Source organism: Saccopteryx leptura, chromosome 1, assembly GCF_036850995.1.
Source record: "Saccopteryx leptura isolate mSacLep1 chromosome 1, mSacLep1_pri_phased_curated, whole genome shotgun sequence".
Lineage (NCBI taxonomy): Eukaryota > Metazoa > Chordata > Mammalia > Chiroptera > Emballonuridae > Saccopteryx > Saccopteryx leptura.
In genome coordinates, this window is record NC_089503.1 from 288304978 (window position 1) to 288327475 (window position 22498).

General features: G+C 44.8%; 1 protein-coding gene across 6 annotated transcripts in view; it reads right to left on the reverse strand.

The window, feature by feature from the left end:
* ETV6 (ETS variant transcription factor 6) overlaps positions 1 to 22403 on the reverse strand; it is a 236615-nt gene extending 214212 nt beyond the window's left edge. For 4 of the 6 annotated variants that reach the window (XM_066355570.1, XM_066355562.1, XM_066355555.1 and 1 more), the window contains exon 1: positions 21619 to 22400. In XM_066355570.1, coding sequence (XP_066211667.1) covers positions 21619 to 21651 — 33 coding nt within the window. In that variant the 5' untranslated portion in view covers positions 21652 to 22400. Of the gene's footprint in view, positions 1 to 20275; positions 20298 to 21618 lie in introns of those variants that run through there. The other 2 variants (XM_066355594.1, XM_066355588.1) reach the window with 2 other exon arrangements.
* Positions 22404 to 22498: the final 95 nt, after the last annotated feature.

Here is a 22498-nt window from a genome sequence, read left to right on the forward strand (position 1 = left end):
TTCCTTTTCATAGTCCACGTGCATTGTAAAATAAAAACTTGGCGATCCTACTATTTTACCCTAAGAAAACAGTGTTGTCAGGGGGTTAGAACTAACCTCTCACCTTAAAATGACCCCTGAAGCACCTGGGGAGGCAGGTGATGAGACAGGGAGGCAGTGGAGTGTACGTGGATGGTCTAGTTCCTACTCCACTGTCCTTAATTCATTTTGAGGGTTTTTTTTAAATATCCAAACATGAAACCATCATGACTTTGTGAATTTGTGGTTTTCTTCACATGACCATAAAAACAAAAAACAAAAAAACCCCCACCTGACTACAAAGAAGATATGTTCCCTCAGTTCACCTGGTTGATTTTTTTCTAAAAAATCCAACAAATTAAGAAGAATTTGACTTAAACTGATCTATTATTTTGAAAATACAGTCAACAGTAAATAAAACCAACTACTGAGTCAAAAATCCAGCAAACTAGCTGGGAGTTAGAATGCCTGGGTTCTAGATTGGGCCTCAGTCTGAAATTCTATAAGACTATAGCTCTAAATGTCTAAATTCCATTATCTAATTTCTATTATTCTAATGACTATCTTCTGAATTACAAGTGCTCAGCAGTCACAACTTTTTAGCTAGACATCATGATGCTGCCTGTTTTGATCCTATGCCACTGTGACAGGAGACCCAGAGGCCTGTATAGCACTCAGCTTTAATGAAAGGGTACAAGAAACAAAGCTTCCACCTCGGGCCCCTCCAAAACAACGCTAAGACTACACGCTGCAGTCTTGAGCTAGAATCCCAACTTTCTGCCCCAACCATTAAACCCCACGGGACTCCCAAGCTATGCTGATGAGTCCTCATTGTTTTGGAATTGCCATGGATGCTAACATGAGTTTGAAAAAGTCTACAGCTCTTGCTTCTCCTGCCTCTTCTCTTCTGCAGAAACAGAGGAATGCAAGTCAGGGGAGAGGGTCCCTCTCCTGGGGAGGAGACATGCACAATAACCTCGAAGGTTCTGGTTGTTCCCATCACTTCTTAAGAGCAAAATACGTAAGGAAAAGCAAGAACAACCCACAGTCCCTGCTCCTTCCACCTATCCCATTCCAAAAACTCTATGTGGTTTTAATAAAATTTAACTTTGTTTTATTGTAAATGATTAAAATCCTGAAAAGAACAAGTTTATAACCCTACAAGGCAAGTTTCAAAATGTAATAATTACAAAAGGATCATGCTTTAAGTGGCATAAAATTTCACCTACTCACCTGACCATATTAAAGCTATTAAAGTCTCCTTCTCATTTACAAAGAGGGAATTATATGTAAGGCTGGCCAGGTCTTACAACTGAGCCCATAAGCCACCTCCCAAAATCTTCTCCCAATTATTTTTAGAAGAGTGAGAACTTCTCTGCTTTCATTCCTGAATAATGTTGCTCTATGGGGGGGGGGGGGGGTACGACTCAAACAGAATCCCGTCCACCGACTCCCAGAGCAGGGTATATTGTGAACAGGATGAAACTACCCTTATACAGAAAAATCTTACACATGGGTAGTAATAAATGGTCCAAAAATACAGCTCTCTCAGTAAAAATCTGAATAGGAAAGCTTATTTAAAGCAATGCAATTTCACTACTTAAATACAGCACAGCACACATTATAACCTCTGCTATAAAATGAGAACATAGTAATTGCCAATAGACTAATATTGCATAGTAACGTATCATAAACAGTAAAAGTCTTAACATAGAGAAATTGATTATTAGGTTGAAATTAAAGAATAATTATAATAGTTTCTAAGGCCACTATCTGAAAAAGTTATACATGTAAACTGGGTTGCTTACCCAGACTGAATAGACCTATATAAATTATAAAGAAAAGAGCAACTTTTAAGTTTGTACATTATAACAATCACATGAACAATTTCTCAATTATAAACTGGAATTATCGCTATACAAAAGCTGGCAAAAATTTTTACTTTCCTGCCCCTATTTCTGACAGGCGTACTTAATGTAAGTACCAAATGCTATTATGACTACTAAGCAAATTCAGGTGATGAAAACTGATATAATCTATAATTTAAAGAAATATCAGTGTACCCCCAAAGAACAAGAAAAACTTAAGGTGAACTATTAAGTACTAAAAATTGGGGAAGGAATGTAGATTGGGGAAGAATCATCAAAAAACAGAAAGAAAAGTTAGAGATGGCGCGCAGAGGTGCACATGGTGGCTAGGGCACCCAAGCCCCCAGTCCTGGGACCAAAGAAAGCACCGTTTTTTGGAGCACTCGCTTCGGCATATCCTGTTTTAAAAGTACACAAGCCTGTTGTAAAGGTATTGTGTGCTGAAGGGTAATGGTTTCTCTTTGGGGACCATGAGTGAGTACATAATGAATCGAAGGAGAAACAAATTGATTTTCTTTTAATAAAGAAAGAAAAGGTTCCCTTGTATAAGTTTACAGAGGTGAAAGGAAAAGAATGACTGCAGGAAGAGGAGGCAGGAACCAGGAAGAGGTGGGGAAGTGAATGGGAAAGCTAAGTAGAATAATAATAGAGACAGAAAGTTCTTCACCACAGGAGAAAAAAAAGGTGTGAGGGGAAAAAAAACAGGCAGGTGAGCCTGGGTATCACTGGTAATAATCCTACTGCACAAGAGGTGGCACAGGCAGAGAGCCTTAGGGGGAAAAAAGAAAAGAAAAAGTCCACCAACCCCCCAATTTGTATTAGATCAGATTTTGAAGTCGCCTACAACACAAACTGGCAAGTGGAAACCGTGGGCCACCCGTTACTGAATTCTACTATAGACTGTGAACAGCATTTTGATGTCCTGGGAATGCATTCGGGTTTGCTGCAGTGTGGGAACTAAAGAACAACCCAGGAAAGGGGAAGCAAGTTTACAAAAACTTCCTGAAAGATGTGTGTACATGCATGTGTGGCTGTGTATCTACTTAGACCCAATGTCACATATCCTGCAAAGTGATTGCTGCAGAGAGTGACGGGGGCTGCAGACAGGGCCCTCAACTCAGTACAGTACAGCTGGAGGAAAGCCAAGTGCAGGAGCCATCTTCCATCTCAGAGTGCAGGACGTGCCAAGGGATTAGGCTACTGGCCCAGGAGGTCCCACTTCCTACTGTGAAGATGGCCAGGGAGGAGGCATGTACTGTGTGTGTGTGTGTGTGTGTGTGTGTGTGTGTGTGTGTGTGTGTGAAGATGGCCAGGGAGGAGGCATGTACTGTGTGTGTGTGTGTGTGTGTGTGAAGATGGCCAGGGAGGAGGCATGAACTGTGTGTGTGTGTGTGTGTGTGTGTGTGTGTGAAGATGGCCAGGGAGGAGGCATGTACTGTGTGTGTGTGTGTGTGTGTGTGTGTGTGAGAGAGAGAGAGAGAGAGAGAGAGAGAAGATGGCCACGGAGGAGGCATGAACCGTGTGTGTGTGTGACAGCAGTGGCACACCTGGCTGGGCAGCAGGGCAATCTGATATCACGAGGGGGAAATTTCCCGATCTCAGCTTGTGATCAGATTCTGCCCTGAAGCTTAAGTGTCCTTATAACTTTTATCCAGCAGAAAGATAAATAAACTAGGGGGTCCTTCTTTAACACCAGACAAATGGTGTTGAAAAGTGGAGGAATTTCAGAAAAGACCCATGGTGTGGTGTCTTTGGTCACTGAGTGTCACTTCTGCCACACTGGAAAACTGGTTGGAAGCAAGGCTATTTCTCAACAATCCTGATCTCATGAACCTTTTTTCAATAAAAGTAATTGTTAAAATATAACAGTACCCCCACCCCTTTTCTTTGATAAATCTTGCCACATAAGTAAAGAACAGTGAGAAATTCTTTATCAGATCACACATCACAATGTAGAGTTTGGAAAATATGGTAACTTCTGCTGTGGGGGGGGGGGGCTCTCACACAACTGCATGGACACCTTATTCCACCCCTATTTACATTTCAACAGCTCATTAGGAAATTTTCTCCTTGGCAGGTCAATTTTTAAGCAACTTTAAGTAGAAACAATGACTAATAGCCCTAATAGAATCATCAAGGGTCAAATTTCGTTCTTAAGAAGGTTGCTAGAACTATGACCAAAATTTCTCCCAGAACTAAATGGGAGCAGTCGCCAGATTAGATTGTGGTATACTAGTTGTCAGGAACCCTAAGTCCCATCAGTGCTAGGCCCCATGTTCCCCGAACAGTCATCTAACCATCAGGTCTGGTGAGGTAGGAAGAAAGAGAGAGGAAGTGGACAAGGAAGGAAATGGCCTCTATAGCAACAGTTTTGGTAGTGGAGATGTTAGGCAAGAGTAGCAACAGTGGGAGAAAACTAGACAACAGCAGATTGTCCAAGTATGAGGTGTATAAGCTCATAAATTCATGAGGGCACACCCTTCACAGCCACCCCCACCTTAGCAGCTTTATAAATGTGTATTTTCACTGGGAACACATAGACTTGTTGCTGTTCCCTGTGGCTTAGATTAGCATTCCTATAGCAATTCCCAACTTCCCACACAACCCCTCTGGGATGCTACTGAGAGGGGCAAGGGCAGCCTTGGACCCCTGAGAAGACAGAAGGGCCTAGAGCAGGGGTAGACAACCTTTTTATACCTACCGCCCACTTTTGTATCTCTGTTAGTAGTAAAATTTTCTAACTGCCCACCGGTTCCACAGTAACGGTGATTTATAAAGTAGGGAAGTAACTTTACTTTATAAAATTTATAAAGCAGAGTTACAGCAAGTTAAAGCATATAATAATAATTACTTACCAAGTATTTTGTCGGATTTTTGCTAAGTTTGGCAGAATAAATCTTTACAAAACAGCTTACTATAGTTAAATCTATCTTTTTATTTATACTTTGGTTGCTCCGCTACCGCCCACCATGAAAGCTGGAACGCCCACCAGTGGGTGGCAGGGACCAGGTTGACTACCACTGGCCTAGAGTAAAGCAGCGTAGGACAACCCACCTGCAGCCAAGATGACATCAGGCCAGCTGGGCTGGCAGGGAGATGCAGTGTGGGTCTGGGAAAGATAGCCCCTGGCTGGGGGCCAGGAAAACCTGGCCGATGCCAGTTTGGGGGGAACCATAAAAGAACCCATTGCTGGGGTCCGGTTGGGTACAGGAAGTTAAAACCTCATATATGCTGATGCCCCAAATCCCTGCTCTCTGTCAAGAGCAATAAGAGTAAGGAGAAAATGAGCCATCTGGGCCTGTGTGAAAGGTCCAGGTAGATATGATTCTATCGAAAAATACCTGACTTCTCCCGAATGGCCCATTTCACACTTACCAGATTGTCCATAACCCCAGTACAGTCTCCCAATAGTCTCTTCTTAAGCAAACAGCATTGACTTGTCTACTATAAGCAGAAAAGTTGAGGCTTTCATACCATTCATAAGATAAGATTTTGAGTTGTGTTTCTAGTCCTAGTTCCATTGGGTGAGTCTTCCAGGGCAAGACACTAGGAGTGAAACAAGAGATCCAAAGAGATTATCACTGCAGGAAAAGGTAGAGGAGAACATGGGATTTGAAGAAGGTTGAAAAGAGCTGACCCACATGAACGGCAATCACAAACTTGGAAAGGTCACCGCAGACATCTCAGAAGGCTCAGAAAGCTGTGCTGTTCTTGAAAGTTATCTCTATCAGTCAGTGAACAGAGGCAGGAGGTAGGGGAACAACAGGTCATCCCACACAGGTGACAGCCGCTGGTTCCCAGAGCATCCCACCTAGCAATGTTAGACTGCACGCGGTTGCAACGAACAGCCATCAGCTCTTTCACTCCTATCCTGGAGGCACCTTGAGCCAAGCCAAGCCAAGAAAAGAGGATGAAAAAGTTCATTCATTTTGTGCTGTCCATGCTTATTCTTATATATCTGACCTAAAGGTTCTCAAGCCTTTCCTCCAGTTTTTTATGTTCCTCTTTGGAAGGCAGGCCGTGAAGCAGTGAAGAATGAGTGTACACATGTCTATTCAGTGCTTGAGTCTCACGGGAGCACCCTGATGTCCGGAGTGGCAGTGCAGTTAGCCCTTCCATGCGGTCCTGACCCAGCAACAAAAGTAAGGTTTCTCCCTTTCTTCCTTCCTCTACCTTCCAGGGGCATTTTCTCGGGATTTCAACAGTGCGAGGTCTTTATCTTATACTTTTCTTATGTATCACAGAGCCTGTCATGCACTGAGCCCATACTAGAAGCTTAACAAACACTTGCTGTTTTAAAAAATCCTATTCAGCTAACACACATTGGACCTTCTCTGTGCCACCGACTGTGCTGGATGCTGGAAATATAAACACGGCTGTATCAGACTGCTGCTCTCTATCTGACCTAGGTGGGACTGAATAAATAAATAAAAACAACAACAATAATAACACTTTGCCAGGCTGGCAAACTGAGACAGTCAGAAGATTATAAGAGGCACCTGTTTTGTTTTTGTTACTGTTTTTTGTTTGTTTGTTTGTCTTAACACAACAGCTGGAACGCAGTTGAAGCATGGCAATCCCAGTAACAAGAAAGAGTTCTCATTAGAATCCAACAGCAGCACAAACTGGTATGAAACAATTCTCAGCTGTGTCACCTGAATGTGAAAAGAAATTCAAGTCAGATTAGACACATAATCTGGACTTTCACTCTAGTTAGAGGATGATAAACAATTAAACTATACCAGGATCATCGTCAATAATGAAGGCACGTTCAACACAGCATGTTGAACACTGCCTGTCAGCCACAAGGAAGGCTTCAGATGACAAACTGGCTACAGAGCAGAAAAAGGATCAGGGGAAGATTCCAGGCATAAAAGTTCATTCTGTGGTTTGGGAGAAGAGCAGGTTGTTGGTTGGGACATCACATGAAGAGGGAGGTTGGAGATGATTCTAGAAAGGCAGACTGTATAGGGTTTTGCATGCCATGATCAAGAGCTGGGCTGTATCCTGAACTGCAGTGTCAAAAAGAAACTGCTGCGACAAAGTTTTCTTTGCAAAGAAGCATTCTGGGCTGGACTGGAAGGTGCAGGAGTGGAAGTCAGATGATCAGCTGGGAGACAGCTGAAGACTGGGGCCAGAAGGAGCGCAGTGCTAGTTAGGATGGGGAAGGAAGAACAGCATGAGAGACATGGGGTGTGGAGCACTGGACCGCATCGCCTTGCAGGCCCAAGATGATGATAGTACATCTGCGCTTCGAAAGCTTATGATCCAGTATCCTAAAGAAGCCGCGGTGGAGGAGTCTATTAGTGCGCTGTCAGAAGGGTCATCACTCACTCTCCTCAGTCCTGGATGGCTTTTGTGGCAGTGCTGGCTTTAAGCTGGCCTTTGAAGAATGACAGAGAGACGACTTGGCAGAACGATTCGTTTACTCTCCTTCTTTTGGCTACCCTCCCCTGTGATCCATATCCTAAATGGTTTTATTTAGCTGTCTTTATGGTATAAGACTCTTAGGTGAATTCTTTTTTTTTTTTTTTTTTTTTTCATTTTTCCAAAGCTGGAAACAGGGAGACAGTCAGACAGACTCCCGCATGCGCCCGACCGGGATCCACCCGGCATGCCCACCAGGGGGCGATGCCCTGCCCCTCTGGGGCATCGCTCTGTTGCATCCAGAGCCATTCTAGGGCCTGAGGCAGAGGCCACAGAGCCATCCCCAACGCCCGGGCCATCTTTGCTCCAATGGAGCCTCGCTGCGGGAGGGGAAGAGAGAGACAGAGAGGAAGGAGAGGGGGAGGGGTGGAGAAGCAGATGGGCGCCTCTCCTGTGTGCCCTGGCCGGGAATCGAACCCGGGACTTCTGCACACCAGCACGCCAGGACAACGCTCTACCGCTGAGCCAACTGGCCAGGGCCAATTAGGTGAATTCTTTTAACAGAAACCTCCACTAGAAATAGCTGCCACATTCTGTCACATTAAGCCTGCTCATCAACACCTCTCAACAGTATCTGACCTAGGTGGGACTAAATAAATAAATAAAAACAACAACAATAATAAGACTTTGCCAGGCTGGCAAACTGAGCCAGTCAGAAGATTATAAGAGGCACCTGTTTTGTTTTTGTTATTGTTTTTTGTTTGTTTGTTTGTTTGTTTTAACACAACAGCTGGAACGCAGTTGAAGCATGGCATCCCAGTAACAAGAAAGAGTTCTCATTAGAATCCAACAGCAGCACAAACTGGTATGAAACAATTCTCAGCTGTGTCACCTGAATGTGAAAAGAAATTCAAGTCAGATTAGACACAAAATGGGAATCCTGCTTTGCTGAACTTGAGAAGCTGAATGCTAGTTTGCTTAAGGGGAGGTGATTACCTATTCATCAAGTATTCTAAATCCTGAAAGCATCGATTATATACTTAGGGTGCTATCATAAACATACTGAAGCTTTTTGGAATTTGGCTGATTTATGTCCTGTGCCTGATCAAACACCTCTTCATAAAAACTAGCTTAAAAAACAAACCAGAATATAGCCCAATGTAGAATGTGGATACTACTTTAAAAGCAAATAGACAACATTTAAAATCATCTTTTCAGTTCACTGGCCACTGCAGAGATACACACACATAATCTACCAACATATAAACACCATAGGCAAACTATTTCGTAGCTGCAGTATGTCCACATTACCTTCCCAGACCAGACCAGGGAGAGGCTCTTAGAAACAGCTTGTTAACAGCCCTGCACATTGCCATTTAACAATCCGTTTATAGCCCATCAGAAAGCCAACCCTCCAAGGAGATATATTTTATATCTGTATATAAGGTTTCTTTGACACGAAGCTGGGTTTCGTATAATCTTTAACTCCATAAGCCAGAAATCAGATTATAGCATAATTTCTGTGACTTATGATCCTTTCAGCACACCATATATGGGCATATATGCAAACAGAGTCACAAGAACAAACGCTTGGAATAAAAGCAGAATGATGCCCAAGAAAGCACAAGCCATATCATATAGTCCTGACTAGAACTAAAAATAGCACATAAAGGCATGGTGTCAGCTACTCTCATTGTTCTCACTGGAGTGAGATTCTAACCTCCAGTATTGATTCTTAAGCTTGAGCCTTCCATGGCTACCTAGGAACCTTTCCCCACCCAAAGTGTGGAGCAATCTGTCAATGCACTTCACTTAGGAGGCCGTTAAGGCACCCAAATGCAAACAAAGAGTGAACCTGACATTGTGAATTTTCCCCCAAAGTCTAACACTTGTGCCCTGGGGACACTCGGACCAGTAAAGAAACTAACTGCCTTTCTGGAAAATGGTATTACTAGAAACCCCTGAAATGCTACACGTGGTCAACTGCCCTATATGCAGCCAACCGGACCAACACTCGCCTCACCCGCCTGGAGAAGTATGCAGCCAGGACTTCCCCAAGGAGCATCATTTTTATCAACACAGGCCCTGTTTGAAGTCCCAAAAGGGTCAGAGAAGAAAATCCTAAGGATGCAAGAGCCCCAAAGAACCACAGACAGCAATCTGGGGGCCAGAGTTGTGACATGAATTCTTCCCAAAAACCCTTGTGGCACTTCGCCGGGCAGTCCACAAACATGTGCATCAAGGCAGAGTCACTGGATTGGCTCAGGGTCCTGCAGGTCACCCTAAAATGTGTCCAAATAAAAAACAGGTCATGTTGTGAACTCACTTTCACCTATAACCTAGATAGAAAGGAACCAAGAGGCAAGAGTACTATACTCTACCCGCCCACACCCCCTCCACGGTAAACCTTCAAACACCACAGCTAAAATGGCAATGCACACAGAATCATCCTTCCCTTAATCGGACTAATCCACATGATGTCTAACCACAAGCACGCAGGCCGTCCCCCTAAGTGATGCTCCCTTTGTCCATTTTACCGAAACTTTCTAGATGAATTCTCAGAACTGGTTAACGTGAACAGTAACTGTGCCCCTGGGTCTACCTCCTCCCTCTCTGTGGGAATAACAAGGCCTTTCCACAGGGCCTGCCTGGCTCTGCACTCTTTTCTTTTTCTTTTTTTTTTTTTGTATTTTTCTGAAGCTGGAAACGGGGAGAGACAGTCAGACAGATTCCCGCATGCGCCCGACCGGGATCCACCCAGAGCGCCCACCAGGGGCGACGCTCTGCCCACCCGGGGGCGATGCTCTGCCGTGACCAGAGCCACTCTAGCGCCTGGGGCAGAGGCCAAGGAGCCATCCCCAGCGCCTGGGCCATTTTTGCTCCAATGGAGCCTTGGCTGCGGGAGGGGAAGAGAGAGAAAGAGAGGAAGGAGGGGGTGGGGGTGGAGAAGCAAATGGGCGCTTCTCCTATGTGCCCTGGCCGGGAATCGAACCCAGGTCCCCCGCACGCCAGGCCGACGCTCTACCGCTGAGCCAACCGGCCAGGGCCTGCACCTTTTTCCTTCTGTGTCTTTATGGTACTTTTCCTCGGGGGCCTCATCCCATGTATCTCCAAGCACAGCACTCGGCTTCACACCCAGAATACAATAAATAAATATTCTGCCACTCATGCCAGTGCCTCCTGGTTCATTTTCTAGGGTAGGTAGCTTAGGAAAACCAAGGTGCCAAGAAGGGTTGGAGCATGGAAGACGGGTACACTAACAGGTGCCCTACTTGAGATGTAACCAAACACCTTAGGTCCCTGTGCCCATCGCCCCGGCTTGTCTGGGTGAAAGTTAGATACCTTTACAGCATGCTGAAAACGATTAGAGGATCATCACTCCAGCCTTCCTGTGATCGCCAACATTCCCCCTGGATTCCATCCTGTTCAAAGCCATGCCTGACCTGCAGCTGACTTCTGCCTGCAGAGCGGTGTGCCCTCACCATCTAAGTCACGCCCTGCCGAAAGCACAGCACCTCGCAGGCACCAAAGAGCCGAATTCAAAATGCAGAATGCAAGCCCCTGCTTCTCTGGTTCCCAGAGGGTCAAGACTCTTACCCTTCCACTGGTATGGTCTCTATTTTCACCCTCAAGTGTTCGAGTCAGCAGACCAAGGGGAGCACTAAATGGCACAAAGTCAAGGAAGGAGCTGGCGGCTTTCCAGGGATTTGGGATGGAGTCAGCGAGTTCAGGTCATTCAGGTCTCCAAGTCAAGGAGAAGAGAAGATGCACCCAGCCTTAGGGAATCAACATTACTCAGACTTCATTCCCAAAATGACAGCTCTCCCATCTGGCTCACCTCACTTGGAATATAGATCAGATCAAAGGCTGCAAAGTGAGAGTGACTCCTGACCTGCTGCTCCCACCCTTCACTGGCCATCACTGTCAGGACTTGTGAGTCAGGAGAGCCCCGGGTATCAACAATGCAAGGCACCAGTCAAGTGAGCTGATGACACGGACTTTTAAAATCTCCCAGACCTCAAGTCAAAAGGCCACAGCAGCTACAAAACACACCGTGGGTCCAATTCTTAAAATTTTCCATTTCCCAAAACCAGGTATGCCAACTCTGTGGCAGGAAGTTGGGCAGGAGCACACAAAGAGGTCCAAAGAAAGAACTCACTTCTGTCCCTTTGGGCGCCTGGCCTGGGATCACAAATCTATACACAAAAATATGTAGCGTAGCTGGTCCATATGGCAGAATTTGGAGACACTACAGCCTGGTTTGCTCTGGCAGGAGCCTGACTGGGTGGTCAAGGACAGTCTGGGTAAGACAAATGGTCTAGAAGCAACAATGAATAACGAAGGAACTAGTGTGCAGTTTCCTTCCTTTGCCTGAACTCTTCAAACCAGTCCAGAAATAAGCTTAGCAAACTCCCACTCCCCTTTTTTATAAAGTCTGTATTACATTTCTTCCTGCCCAATCCAGTGCAGATCTATTTATCCAAGTATTCATCATTAGGCTGGGACTATACTGATTCTAAATTGTCTCCCAGACCGGGGTTCCTCCGTAGAGCCCCCAGCACTGTACCTAACCCCAGCAGCAAGATGGCCATCCAAGCCTCCCTCTTCCCTCGTCTCTCAGTGGCTCCACACTTTCACTAAGGAACACAGGGATGTGTTAGGGAAATGGGCAACTTCAGAGACAAACAGGCTGCTCTTGGGGGTTGGATGTTTTTTAATTACAAAGCTGATTTCTATCTGCAGCTCATTTCTTCCAGGAAATACTTAACAGTCAGCATCTCATCTTTGGTTTCTGCTTCCTCACATATAGGGGCATGTAAGTGAAGCAGGATTACTGACCTCGCTCTATAGGTAAGTCTTCTTACCTATAGACAGAAAGACAAAGCTGCATGGCCCACTGGAGAGGGTACCGGCAGCAGAGAAGAAATCACAACTTTCACTGTGTTTTCCAGGAGGAGTGCAGAGGAACGGTGTCTCACACTGAACCTAACAAGCTCTCTCTTCTCGTCCATACCTGCTTTCATAGGGTCGGCGGAAGAGGCGGCTAACCTTCTCTCCACTATGCCTCAAAAACGGTCATTTTCCAGTCTGTAGTTCACCTTCTCATTTAACACGTATATACAAAGGAAGACTCAGGAATGCATTTTAAATCCCCAGCAAAGACACTATAGCTGTTCCAAACAGATACTTCAGTCCCTTAACATCTACTTTTAAAACGGAGGTTCCCGCATGCCCCAAAGTAACAAATTTGGCTTTTTCCAGCTCTTATATAAACTTCCACTAAGAGCCATCTATTCCCTGTTCTTGAAACTGGAAATTCACCACACCACAGCAAACAGTGTCTGTTCTGTGGTCAGACAGACATGGACTGCCTGTTAAACAAAAGCAGACTGAAGAATTGATGCTCTCTTTCAAGACTCACCCCAGTCGCAAATAATAAGCAACTGTACGAACAAGCAGATCCCTGAATAGGTTCGAATACTTGAGTGCTGAGTAATAACGCTAGTTAGAGTCACTATACAGTCCTTCCAGGCTTAGGGTTTCTTTTTCTTTTTTTTTTCCTTTTCTTTCATCTCTGAAAACTTATTCAGAACCATACTAGCTATTCCCTCAAAACTTTACTGTAGGATGCAAAAGGCATTTATTATCCTGTAATTGCAGTTGGCTCGTCTCTCCTGCTGTTGAGGCGAGTACTCAATTAAAGTTCAAATAAGAGCTCTTCTGAGCACTGACTGAGTGACCCCAGCCCTACGAGAAACTCCATGGGACAGTGACAAGCGCTCTTGCTGGGAGTCAGCCAACTTGAGAGGCCTAGATTTTAGTTCAGGCAGGGCCATGAAACAGCCATGTGAACTTGAGCAAGACCATTAACATTCCTGGCCTCCGTATTCTCAACTGCCAGTTGTGGACCGGTCTGCCAGAAATGTTGTGCCAGTCCGCAAAAGAGCTAACCACCCTGATGTTGTATGAAGACTATAGACACAATGACCTTAGTCCAATCCGCTTACACTCAGGGTGATTTCTGCATTAGTGGTCCCCGAAATAATTCTCCTATTTTACCAGTCCTCAAGTGTAAAAAGGTTGAAAACCACTGATATAGGCAAAGAACTAAAAAATCTCTAGGCCCTTCTAGGTTCATATGATGTGGGGGATTATAAAGAAAAATGAGAACTTTTTAAAAAACACTATAAGGCACTGGACTGGAGAATTTACATATCCCAAGTGCCCTAACAGACAGGTCTTTTTATTACCACTTCAGATGACTTAATACATTCAAGATGAAGATGAACAAGTTCAAGTTCAAGAACCAGAACAAGTTCAAATTCACACTCAGTCTGTCTGTGTTCTTCCCCTAGCAGCAATCCTCGGTATGGCAATGACTGGAAGCCTCTTCTTAGCACCCTACAATCCCCTTAAAGGAAATCGACTTTACAGATAAAAACCAAAGGAACAACATCAACCAGAATAAAATACGAATCAAAATTCGAAGTAGACGTGATTGGCACTACATTGTGGCAACACTTACATCACTGAGCACATTCACCCACAGCACTCACGCCAGCAGGGCAACGCATCCTTTTCAGGTCACTCAGGAAATGAGATCGTTTTCCGTATGTCTGACTCCCACATACCAAGGCAAAACACCCCCAAGGAGCGCACGAGGTCTGGTGAGCATGCAGATTTATTGGATTGTTCTTTCCTGACTTCACTGGGGAGTAAAGTATTTTTCATAAGTCATTCGTCCAGACAACTGAAGTGTAACCTTTTGAAACTTAACCTCATTTCGTGCCAACCATTTCTGTTGGAGAGCTTTCCAAATACATTACATTATTTCCTCACTTCCTAAATCTCATAATTTAAAGCTTGTCTTTCACTGGGAAGTCATAATTATGATCATTAATATCATCAGTCATTGTGGGGTGCCTTACAGAGGGGCTGAACTCTCTCTCTATATAAGCATTCTCGGATGAAGCAATGCTTTCTGAATTCTTGTCAGCTTTTTATCAGTTTCCCTCAGCCACACCGTTAGCAGGACATGGCCTGAGGACAGAATACCTGATTCTGACTCTGGCTCTCCCACAATGAACAATGCGACCTAAGGCATGCTATTTAAAAGCCACAGGACTCAGTCTCCTCATCTGTTCCCTGAGAAATTTGGGTTTTGCCTTCTTAACCCACTCTTCTTACCTCCACAACACATCTCTCTCCCTTCCATCTCCGTATCTGCCCTGAAAACATGCTTCATTAAAGCTGTCCGAATCTAGAAATTTATGAAGTAAAAGCCAACATTCATCTTTATTCAAGTACATTAGAACAAGGTCAGTATGGTCACACTATCAGGTGAGAGGAAAAGGAAAAAAAAAAAAAAGATTATTCCTTTGGTAGTGAGGAACAATTAGGGAGCACCTGAAAAGACTTCACACAGGCTCCTAGAAACCACAGTTTTAAAGATGTACATGAAAGATACTAGTTAATAAGAAACAACAACAACAACAAAAAACACCTTTGTATTCACGGATTGTTTAGAAAGTTTTAAAGGAAAAAATATAAAAAGTTGTGGGAGGAGAAGAGACTGACCAGGGAGCGATACAGGTAAGGTTCCAGTCCCAAGGTTGGACAGGATGACAGGACACAGCCTCACCTGTCACCCACTTAGCAAAAGAGTAATTAGGTACTGGGGGGAAGAAGACACAGTAAGGCTTCTGAAAAAAACATAAAGGGCCCACAGTGAAGCCCACTGAAAGGCAAAATATGGCTAAAGAACATCCGATTGGTATAAAAATGGAAGAACTGAACATTCATTCCAAGGTAGGTAGCACAGTGTGACCGGCTCTCGCTACTATACAGAAATGGGTAGAACAACCCTCCTCAGAGGAGACCAGGGAGGGAACAAAAGTCAGGACTTCAGTATCTCCACCTGCTCTATTCCTGCCTCTCAGCTTGGCTCATGGGAAGCCCCACCATCGCCCCAACAGTCTTAGTTTCCCAATTTTCTCCATACAAATGGCTGTACTTGAGAACAATGTCATGGGAAATGCTCTGGAGCTAGAGTCCCGTGATGCAGATTCTGGCCCTACCATTGTCAGGTACAGCCTGTGAGCTCTCGGGCCAATAAACCATTTTATCTCTCTGGGCTTCAAGTTCCTTATATGTAAAATGGAGACATACGCTGCATCCTTGAGAGAGCTGTTAAGAGCAAATGAGATATAATGTAATAAAACACTTAATGCAAGGACCATTCACTAAATGATGGGGTGATGGTGATGATGATGGGATGACGGTGATGATGGAGGAGGAACTGTAGAAACAATGACCACTAAAACAGCACACAAACACCTTTAATTACATAGAATTTATAAAGCTCCCAATGCAAATGGTCTTGTTTTTCACAAGCAGGTCTTGTTTTTCACATAGTGAGCAGTTATGCTCATTTGAAAGTCCACACCTAACAAACACAGACTAATGCCTTCCTTGGTCAGCCCCCCTCCCCTGCCCATACTCCAAAAAATTTCAGATCTTTTAGACAAAGACCAGGATGACCTGCACATTTCCATGATCAAAGAAGGGTTATCATGCAAATAATTTATTTGTGGTAATATTTTGGCATTAAAGGAACAGTTCTAAATACATACCAGCCCTCTTTCCAACAGATGACACAAGTCATTTTTGCCTATTCACCGAGGTTCACCCTGAGATGCTCCAGTGGGCAACATTTTATTAGCTCGGTTCCTGTAAGTTCAAAAATCAATAAAACCTGTTTGTTTGGTAAGAGGCTATCCTTCTAACTTCTCACTAATTTAGCCTAGTGTTTTCCTCCCTGAATACTAGGTTTGGCAGTGAATAGTCTTTAAGCTGGGCCCCTTTTGGCGTGGGAACCCTGAGTACTCTCACACTCATTCTATTCAACAAATACACACAGAGATTGGATTCTTACATACATCCAACAACAAATACAGCAGTGAGGGACTCTGCCAGAAAACAAACTCCAGTGTTCTTTCTAAAGCAGCATTCACGGAAAAAAAGATGTCGTTTGTATACCCTACACCCTAGGGGGCTTCATTTGACACCGATTCACTCTCAGCTGGGAGATTCACACAAAACAGCAACTTTGGAAAATCAGTAATAAAATGCAATTGCTCTTCAAGTTAGTCCCAATAATCTCCTGCCCCATTGCCCCCAACCTTCCACGGTATGAACGCAGCTCAAATCAGATTTCTAGAATTTGGTTTATTTGTACCTCTCTGGTGCCCCTTTTGGGGTATCTTTTTAACCCTTGACTTACCTATGTTAAGGAGGACCACCAGTTGCCATGTTTTTAGCTGATACTATTTGAAACAGGGATCTTACTGCACATAAAATTGGGGGTGGGGGTGGGGGCAAGTCTGGCCACCCCTGGCTAAAAGAATCTCTGATCCACTCAAGGATTCCTGAGAAAAAGTTCCAAAAAGAGCTCTGGTGCACTCAGCTCAAAGCAGAAGTACAGTCTCTCACACACTGAAAGAAATAGGTGCTGTATCCCACCCAGCCTATCTTTGGGTATATATTCAAAGACCTCAAAACAGAATCTCAAAAAGATATTTCCATACTCATTCTCACTACAGCTTCATTCACCATAGCCATGAGATGAAGGTAAACCAAGTCCATCAACAGGTGAATGAATAAAGAAAATGTGGTGTAGCCTTTAAAAAATGAACAAAGAAAATGGAATATTGTGTAGCCTTAAAAGAAAAAGAAAACCCCAATGCTATAACATTGATGAGCCTCAGGAATATTATGCTAAGCAAAATAAAAATAATGTATGATTCCACTCATATGCAGTATCTCAAGTAGTCAAAATCATAGGAACAGAAAACAAAACTATGATTATTAAGGGCTGGGAGAAGGGATGGGGTAATTACTATTCAGTAGATACAGAATTTCAGTGTTGCAAGCTGAAAAAGTTCTGGAGATCTGTTGCACAACAATGTGAATATACTGAACACTATTGAACTGTACGCTTAAAAATGGATTAGATGGTCAATTTAATGTTATATGTTTTGTACCATAATAAAAAAAATTATCACTGCAAATGGTGCAAATACAAGTCGATCAAGCCCTTCTTCCCTCATCCCCTACTCCTACTCCTTCCTCTTCTCACATCTAACTATACCCTCTTGGCCCAACGTTCCCCCCACACACCATCTTCTCTGGCACATACCTTCGTGCCCTCGTACCAGCTGGCTTGTGATTAAAATGGACCAAGCTGGGAAGTGCCAGACAGAGTGCGACCTATTGTATCGAATTTCTTTGGCCTTTTATAGGGCTGAGAACAGGAGGCCTGCATGGCTCTAAACCTGGCTCGGTCACCAATCAGCTGAAGCAAACCATTTAGCTCTCTGGACCTCCTCTCTATAAAAATAAGGTGGTGGCCCAGGTGATCACTAATGCTTTTGGCTCTGAAAGTCTGAAAGTTCCCTGATTCGACTAACAAAAGACTGGGGAAAACATAGAAGCCTGCTAATCTGAAACTTCTAAAGCAATTCCTCAACTGCCTTTCCTGAGGATCTTTTTTTTTTTTTAAGATTTTTAAAAATTTATTTCTTGATTTTAGAGAGAAGAGAGAGAGAGGAAGGAAGCATCAACTCACAGCAGTTACTTCTGGTATGCACCTTGACCGGGGAAGCCCATGGTCCTGTGTATCTCTGACTCAATTCCTTTCTATTTTTGTGTCTAAGACACAAGAGCAGTTTTTGAAAATTTTATCAAAATAATAAAACAGTTATTATACCAAAATTCTACTGGTGATAATTTTTAGACAGACACCTAGGGAGTGCTGTAGGCCTTCCTGAGAGACAGCAATGTGACCCTACTAAATACTTCATGCAAACTAGCAGACGAAGGTGATAAGTCACCCTGAGGTGCACAGGACCGACAGAGAAAAGGGCAATGACCTCATCTCATGCCTCCTTCAAATCAGCAAATATTTCTGTGCAGGTGCCAAGCTAGGTACTAGGACACAAAGTCAATCACCACTAAACTCAAAGAGCTCAGAATCCAACAGGGGAAACCCAGAGAATCTCCCAGTTAGTAGCAAAATAAGAAGAGATTTTGTCTGCTAAGAAAGCCAACCAGTACAGAGGGCAGGGAAAGGGGGGCCGGGGAAGTTATATGACCAGGTTTTGTTTTCTGGATGGCCCTCCCTGACTAAAGAGCCGTGCCAAGCCTTCCAGAGGGCTGTGTCTACTGGGCCATAACCACTTTCCGCTGCAACTTGGCTGAACTTAAAACTGAACAGGTGACTTGAAGGTGAAGGCTGATGATGGAAAAGACAGCCTCTTCCTTCCTTCTGTGACCAGCACAGTCAGCCACTCAAACCTCTGAAAAAAAAAAAATCACTGGACTTTTTATGTAGTTAGTTGTCCCTGTCGTTACAGTTAAACAACAGCAAATGGTCAGGAATGGAAGTATTTAACTTCTTGGGAGGAGAGTGCCACTCCACAAGCGGACAGACCAATGCAGAGAAACAGTGGGGCTTGGTGATAGTTTAGGTGACCTTGAGCCGGTCAACCTGTCTTCTACTGTAAAACACGGGTCTGATACTAACTCCTCTAGGTGACAGAAACAGGCTTAGGAATAGAAAAGCCAATATCAGGCATTAATTGGCAATGATGCTTACAAAGGTGTCAGTAATTGACTTAGACACTTTCACTTTGGAAATTTCACCCGAATGGTACACTACTCTATTCTAGTAGGACAGACACTGCTCAGAGGTAAACAAAGTCCTTCCCTCTGTGGCTGCTCTGGTCAAGCTCGTTGGTGTTCCATCACCCCAGCTGCTGAGGAACTGCCTGCCTGCTGACCAGCTGCTTGGAAAGAATGGGAGCAAGGGAGGAAAGTGTCAGGAGTAGAGAGGAGTGAGCAAAACCTCTCCACATACAGAGGGCCTTCCATGTCACATGTCTCCAGCACATCTGATTCATCAGCTCATCCTTGAAAGCTTCTGACATACATTCTCCACTCCACAGAAAAGTTTATTGTTTACTGGACTCTAGAAGCCATCCCAGTACTTGCGGGTTACCCGCAAACATTTTTATTATGTGCTCTACCACATCCCAAGGACTACATGAAACACTGCACACATCACCAGAACATTTGCAGATGACCTGGAATAATCCCACTCCTTCATCTCCAGAGCTTATTACTGCAACACTAGGAATTAAACAAACTCCTCAGAAAAATACACTTCATACACATGCAACCTAAACAGATACACAGTCTAAGTAAGTCTGTAAGTCTCTATACTTGTTCCATAAAGAACAATCCAAAGCAAAAGATATTTTTATTGTTAGTAAAGAACCTTCAATTTATTTGAATTGCATAGAAATACACAGTCATGAGAAGAACTCTGAGGGTAAGCAATGAGGAAAGAAATGATATGCAAACTATGGCTGCAATTTTTATGTCACATTTAAGAAAGTGTTTTATCTGGGTTGGGGACTAATCCTGGATGTGTGAGTATGGAAGGGGGCTGCTGTACTCTTTTTCCACTAAAATACAGTGAGACAAGCTATTTGGTAGCACGTCTGCCTGCAGCACACAACATAAGCCCATCAGTAGAGTGGGGATCATAGTCTCTTTAGAAGTGGTATCAAGAAAAGTCACAGAAAGGATTTTTTTGTTGTGTCACCCTAAAATTATTGCCCATCATTGGCCCAGGTTTTCCTGATGTCAGATTTACAGGCGAGCTAAATACAAATTACTGATTTAGTACCCTATTATTTAGTTACCTCTGTTTGTGTTATGAGGTGTCACATAAATTAGATTTCCGTGCGGTAGGATTTCCCTGAACTTATTGAGAGTCTAATTTATACAGCAAAAGAAACTGATTTTGAAGTATCAAAGTACCTAAGTTCTTTACTCTAACATCCATTCCAGCACAGGAATACTGTGCTACTCCCCCTCCCCCCAGTATGTACAAACACAGAAACCCGAAAGTTCCACTGGGCTTTTTTGTGAGGCAGAAACAAGGAAACCCAACTCACCTTTTCAGTTCACATTAGTCCTCCTTCAAACCCATGAAAATCTTTCCTGATACTAAAATCTGAGTATAAGTATGAAAACCTAGTAAGCCAATTTGATAAAATACGTTTCCTCTAAAAGATCCTAGGAAAAGCAGTGTTTAAACAGGAACACTTTCCCTAATTCCCCACAGATGGAGAAAACAGGTTATTTGTCTATTGTTTCTGCAGCGTCCACTCAATGAACACATTAAATTGGCCAAACCAAAACCAAACAAACTTCAGCAGCTTCAGCCTCTCACAGAAGCAGAAGGCTTTTTCACCTGAGTACTGATGGAACAGTGAAATCAATAAAGTGAAATCCCCAGAAATGCAGCCATGGGGAAAAATAATCGGAGATGGACAAATCATTCTGCCTCCTCACGGTGGCAAACTTTACAACAACTTTTGAGAAGCAGCAAAACCGACAAACAGACAGACAGACAGATATGCACACACACAACTACTTGGAAGCCAACAACAGAGTTACATTTAACACTGCCAAACAGGGCCAGAAAGCTGGGAGATTTCTACTCTTAGATACCCACTCTGCACTGTCAAACAGGGAAGGTCATTTTGCCTGGTCACTTAATTCCTTCTATCCTTATATCACAGGAGTTTTCTACTTTGGGATTGTTCAACTTTCATATGCATCGGAATAAAGTAACCATTCAGCAACGTTATTCACCTTGGTTAAAAAAAAGAAGAAGAAGAAGAAAAGAAAAAGAAAGACATTCATTGTGCAATGCCCAGGAAAAGCTGACACTAGGACGGTCTTCCGACAAGCGCTTGCTATTACCATCAGGAGAGGAGGGTAAATCCCGTCGGATCAGACCCAGGGAATCCTTTCCTTAAAAAAAGAAATTATTCCATCCTCAATGGATGCTAGAGGACTTTTTTTTTTTCTAAGGAGACCACCCCTCGGGAACAAAAGTTACATATCAGTCACATGTTGGGAATAGGAGTAGGGAGCAGGTTTTGTTTTTTGCGGTTTTTTTTAAGCGCACTAATTACGGGGGTGTTTTACAGTTCTAGAGACCACTCAGGCTCCTCCTGACCAATTGCGACCGGCATTTCATTGTCAAAAAGGAAGGGGGTGGGGTGGGGGCGATAGAGCCGACAGGGGGCTCCGCGGGGTGGGGAGTAGCAAGGTTACACTAAAGGGTACAGCACCGCCGCGAGCTGCATCTCCTTCCCTGGCGCCCCAAATAATTTACTGCGAACAGAGCGACTGCAACAGTCCCCTGTGAAGAGCCCAGCAAGACTGGCCCTGGCTGGTGCAGCTCAAGGTTTTCGATCACGGAGAGGGAGGGGGAGAAGATCTTTACCTTAATGCTACACTGAGCAGGAGTCTCAGACATGTCTCACAGCGAGAGAGATCAGGAAGTTCTCAGTTTTTTTCCACTTTCCTTTCCTCTCCCCAACCCAGAAACGCTCCACGGCCAGCCGGACGCAGTCATTTAAGAAGTTTCTTCCAGCATCTCTCCCGGCAGCCGCCCCGGGGGTCTGCGAGCGCGCAGGGGGGGGGCGGGGCGGCCGGCGGAGTTGGGTGCGCGGGGCGGCGGGGGCGTGGGAGCTGGGCCCGAGCGCGGCTGCGGGGTCTGCAGGTCGCGGCGCGGCGCGGCGACCCGGGGCACAGCCCGGCCAGCCTCGCGCTCTCTCCTCCCACCCGCGGCCGGCGCCCCCGCCCCCCGCCCTCCCGCCGCTCTCCCTCGCTCGCTCGAATGTTTTCCTTCCTGGAAGAGAGAAACTGAAAGGCAGAACTGAGAAAGCGCTCTGCTCATTGATCTTGAGAGTTTCAGTGCCGAAACTGACGCGAATTCCCAGCACTGAGCTCTGTCTCTTAAAGGAGCCACCAGGAAATAAAAGCTCGGGTTACAGCCCGGCATCGGGGAAATAAAAGCCCGCCGGGGGGAGGGGCGCCGGCGGGGGCGCGGGCGGAGGAAACCCCGGGAGCCGAGCCGCGCGAGGCCGGTGTGCCGGCGAGGCGGGCGCACAGCCCACCCACCGCAGCGCGGCCCCGGCGCGGGCGCACGCCCTCCCCGCCGCGCCCCTCTGCCGGCCGGGGAGCCGGGCTTTCTCGGTTGAGCCAAACAATTGCCTCGCTCAAGGAAGACACGGTTAAAACACAGTACACTGGGGCCCAGGAAACCACAAAACAGGTTTGTTAAATGCCTCCCACCTTCCCCAGCTCTGTCTCTTTGATAC